The sequence below is a fragment of the Miscanthus floridulus genome, chromosome 2 (genome assembly GCF_019320115.1).
Source record: "Miscanthus floridulus cultivar M001 chromosome 2, ASM1932011v1, whole genome shotgun sequence".
NCBI lineage: Eukaryota > Viridiplantae > Streptophyta > Magnoliopsida > Poales > Poaceae > Miscanthus > Miscanthus floridulus.
In genome coordinates this window covers 150168886-150171439 of record NC_089581.1, presented here as the reverse complement: position 1 = coordinate 150171439, position 2554 = coordinate 150168886, and the positions used below count along the sequence as shown (strand labels likewise).

The following is a 2554-nucleotide window of genomic DNA, read 5'->3' as shown; positions in this document are numbered from 1 at the left end:
AAACCCGTCCAGAAAAAGATGCAAGGTTCCAAGGCTCTAGGTTGGATTCGATCCAATCTCTGGAAGGATCATTGCAAGATATCAATCATCTCATAGGTTCGGACAATATCGCAAAGCTACTAAAAACTGTAACCGTGCCCTCACCTCAAATATTATCCAGATAAATGTATTACAATGAAAGAAATGGATATCGAAGATTTTTTCTACCAATATAAAACATTATCTTAGCCGCATCACGGAAATATCTATAAAGTAGAGTTTATGAGCCTGCGACGCCGCGCACTCCATGAGTATATTAAATTCATAAAGTTTGTTTTTTTTTGAATTAAATATCACTTTAACGTTAATATTTAATTTTTACAGTATTATTATTTTATTGTACAATTTATGTGTTTTTAGTATAAATTATTAGTTATCCCGTAGCGATGACACCGCCTAGTCAAAGCACAAGCATAAAAACGAAACTGGCTCGCAGGCAAGTCGCCAGCGCTACATCAACAGCACCGAAGCAGAAAAATAAAAACAAAACGGAAAAGGCAGCGGCGTTTCTCCCCCCCCCCCCCCCCCTCCCTCCCTCTCTCTCAGCCTGTTCGCTTAAAAAATCGTTAATTTTGAACCAAAACAGTATTTTCTTTCGCGCAAAACCAGTCAGCGTAATAATGCACTGTGTTACACCATCCTTTCGGTCCCAGCCGAACAAGGCCACAAACGCCACGCCGCGAGACTCCCACGCAGTCCGCCCCCGCGTCGTCTCGCTCTCGCCTCGCGATGGCCGCCGCCGACTACGACCGCGCGTACCGCCCCTACGCGGCCCCCGCCCCCGCCGGTGAGTACGACCGCCCCTACCGCAACGAGGTCGTCCCCTACGGCGACCGGCGCCTCGACATCGTCGTCAAGCCGCCCGCCAGGTCGCCGCCGCCGCCGCTGCCGGTATCCACCAGGAGCGGCGGCGGCGGAGGGGCGGGGTCGGCGTGGTGCTTCAGCGACCCGGAGATGAAGAGGCGGCGGCGGGTGGCGAGCTACAAGGCCTACTCGGTGGAGGGCAAGGTGAAGGCGTCGTTCCGCAGGGGGTTCCGCTGGATCAAGGCCAAGTGCTCCGAGCTCATCCATGGCTGGTACGGATCACGCCTTCTTCTTCTTCCCCCTCCCCCTTTTATCGGGTCCTCCGTTCTCCTTCTCTATATTCTCGGACATCTAACGGCGACGGCTGCTTTGGTTCCCAAGCATGGGACCTATCCTGCCGCTGGGTAATGGGTTGTGCCCAGCAAGTTCAGACGCTTTGATCTTTATTTTACTGTTTGTATGCACTATTGGTACGATTGGTTGCCATTGTCCGTGTGTCCCTCATCATACGTCGTTGCTTCCTGAAATGGTTAGGGAAGTCAGGTACATGGGACAGATCTCTAGCAAATTACAAGCTCATCAGCACAAGTTGTCATCCTTTTGGCTCACCTCTTAAGCAGCAAGATAGCGCTAGCTCGTTTTTCTGAGGAAGTGATGCGCTATTCGCCTCTAATTTCCATTTTCCCCTACTTTTCCAGAACCTGGGATCTCGGTGAAATTCTGTTCTATTGGGATGGTGGAAGCTGCACCTACAATGCGCGAGGAATGGTTGTCGGGTGTATTTCGCCAATTCGCTCCCAAAATGTGGAAGAGAAATTGTTCTGAGATTGTGTAGAGAACTTGTGGCCCCTGGTTATAGGAAAAGAACTAGTGGCTCTGCTGAGATTGCTTGTCGCTGCCTGCTAATTACCCCTAATTTTGTTCAAAAATACTTGAAGAAGAATCGAATCTCGGAAAAGGAAATTTCTTTGCATGATAATACTTTTCTAATAGTTCTCCTCTTGTGCTCATATGCAATTTTGTCGCTGGTCAGGAAAATATACAGACCAGCATGCTACTCCATTTGCTTCGTTTCTTCTGTCATTAGCAAATCCTAGAGACGGAGAGACCGTAGCGGATCTTGCCAATTGCGTAGCCGGTCTTTCATGCATTTATTTCGATGAGGAAACAGGAAAGGTCTGAACTTTTATTTCAGCGCTCTATGATAGGGACGTGATCACCTGAATCATGGGAGGGTAAGAAACATTTTGCACCTCAGCGTGGCTTTCTTTTCCGTGTTCTGAATGGAAAAGACCTCTCCTAATGGTGTCTGATTTCAGTCATATCGGCGTGTTCACTTATGCTGAGAGGAAAACACAGCCTGTTCGCTTGCTCGTAAACGATCGTAAATTTCCAGTCAGGAATAGTGTTTTTCTCTCACACCAAACCAGCCAGCAGTAAATAATCCACGATCGTTTACGGCCTCCCGACAGGCTGACAGTTTCATGACTTAAAAAATAGTGCTGAATAAGTAATTCTTCTGCCTATGTCTCGGAACTCCCAAAGGTGACCTGGTCATGTTACCTGCGCGTTTCACCATCTTGTTTGAAGTTTTTAAACTGGTCCGGCTAAATTTAGCTAATCCATGTGCTGTATAGTCCAGTGTACCTGCCGAGAGAACCGTGTGAAACGACCCTGATGGCCTGATCAAAGTTGAGTAGTGCACACGCAA

The 2554-nt window shown here is 48.0% G+C and overlaps 1 protein-coding gene across 1 annotated transcript; it reads left to right on the top strand.

Moving 5' to 3' along the window:
• Nucleotides 1-663: 663 nt before the first annotated feature.
• Nucleotides 664-1835, top strand: LOC136540074 (uncharacterized). The gene is made up of 2 exons (XM_066532063.1): nucleotides 664-1115; nucleotides 1542-1835. Coding segments are annotated over exons 1-2 (348 nt in total). The 5' UTR covers nucleotides 664-768; the 3' UTR covers nucleotides 1543-1835.
• Nucleotides 1836-2554: the final 719 nt, after the last annotated feature.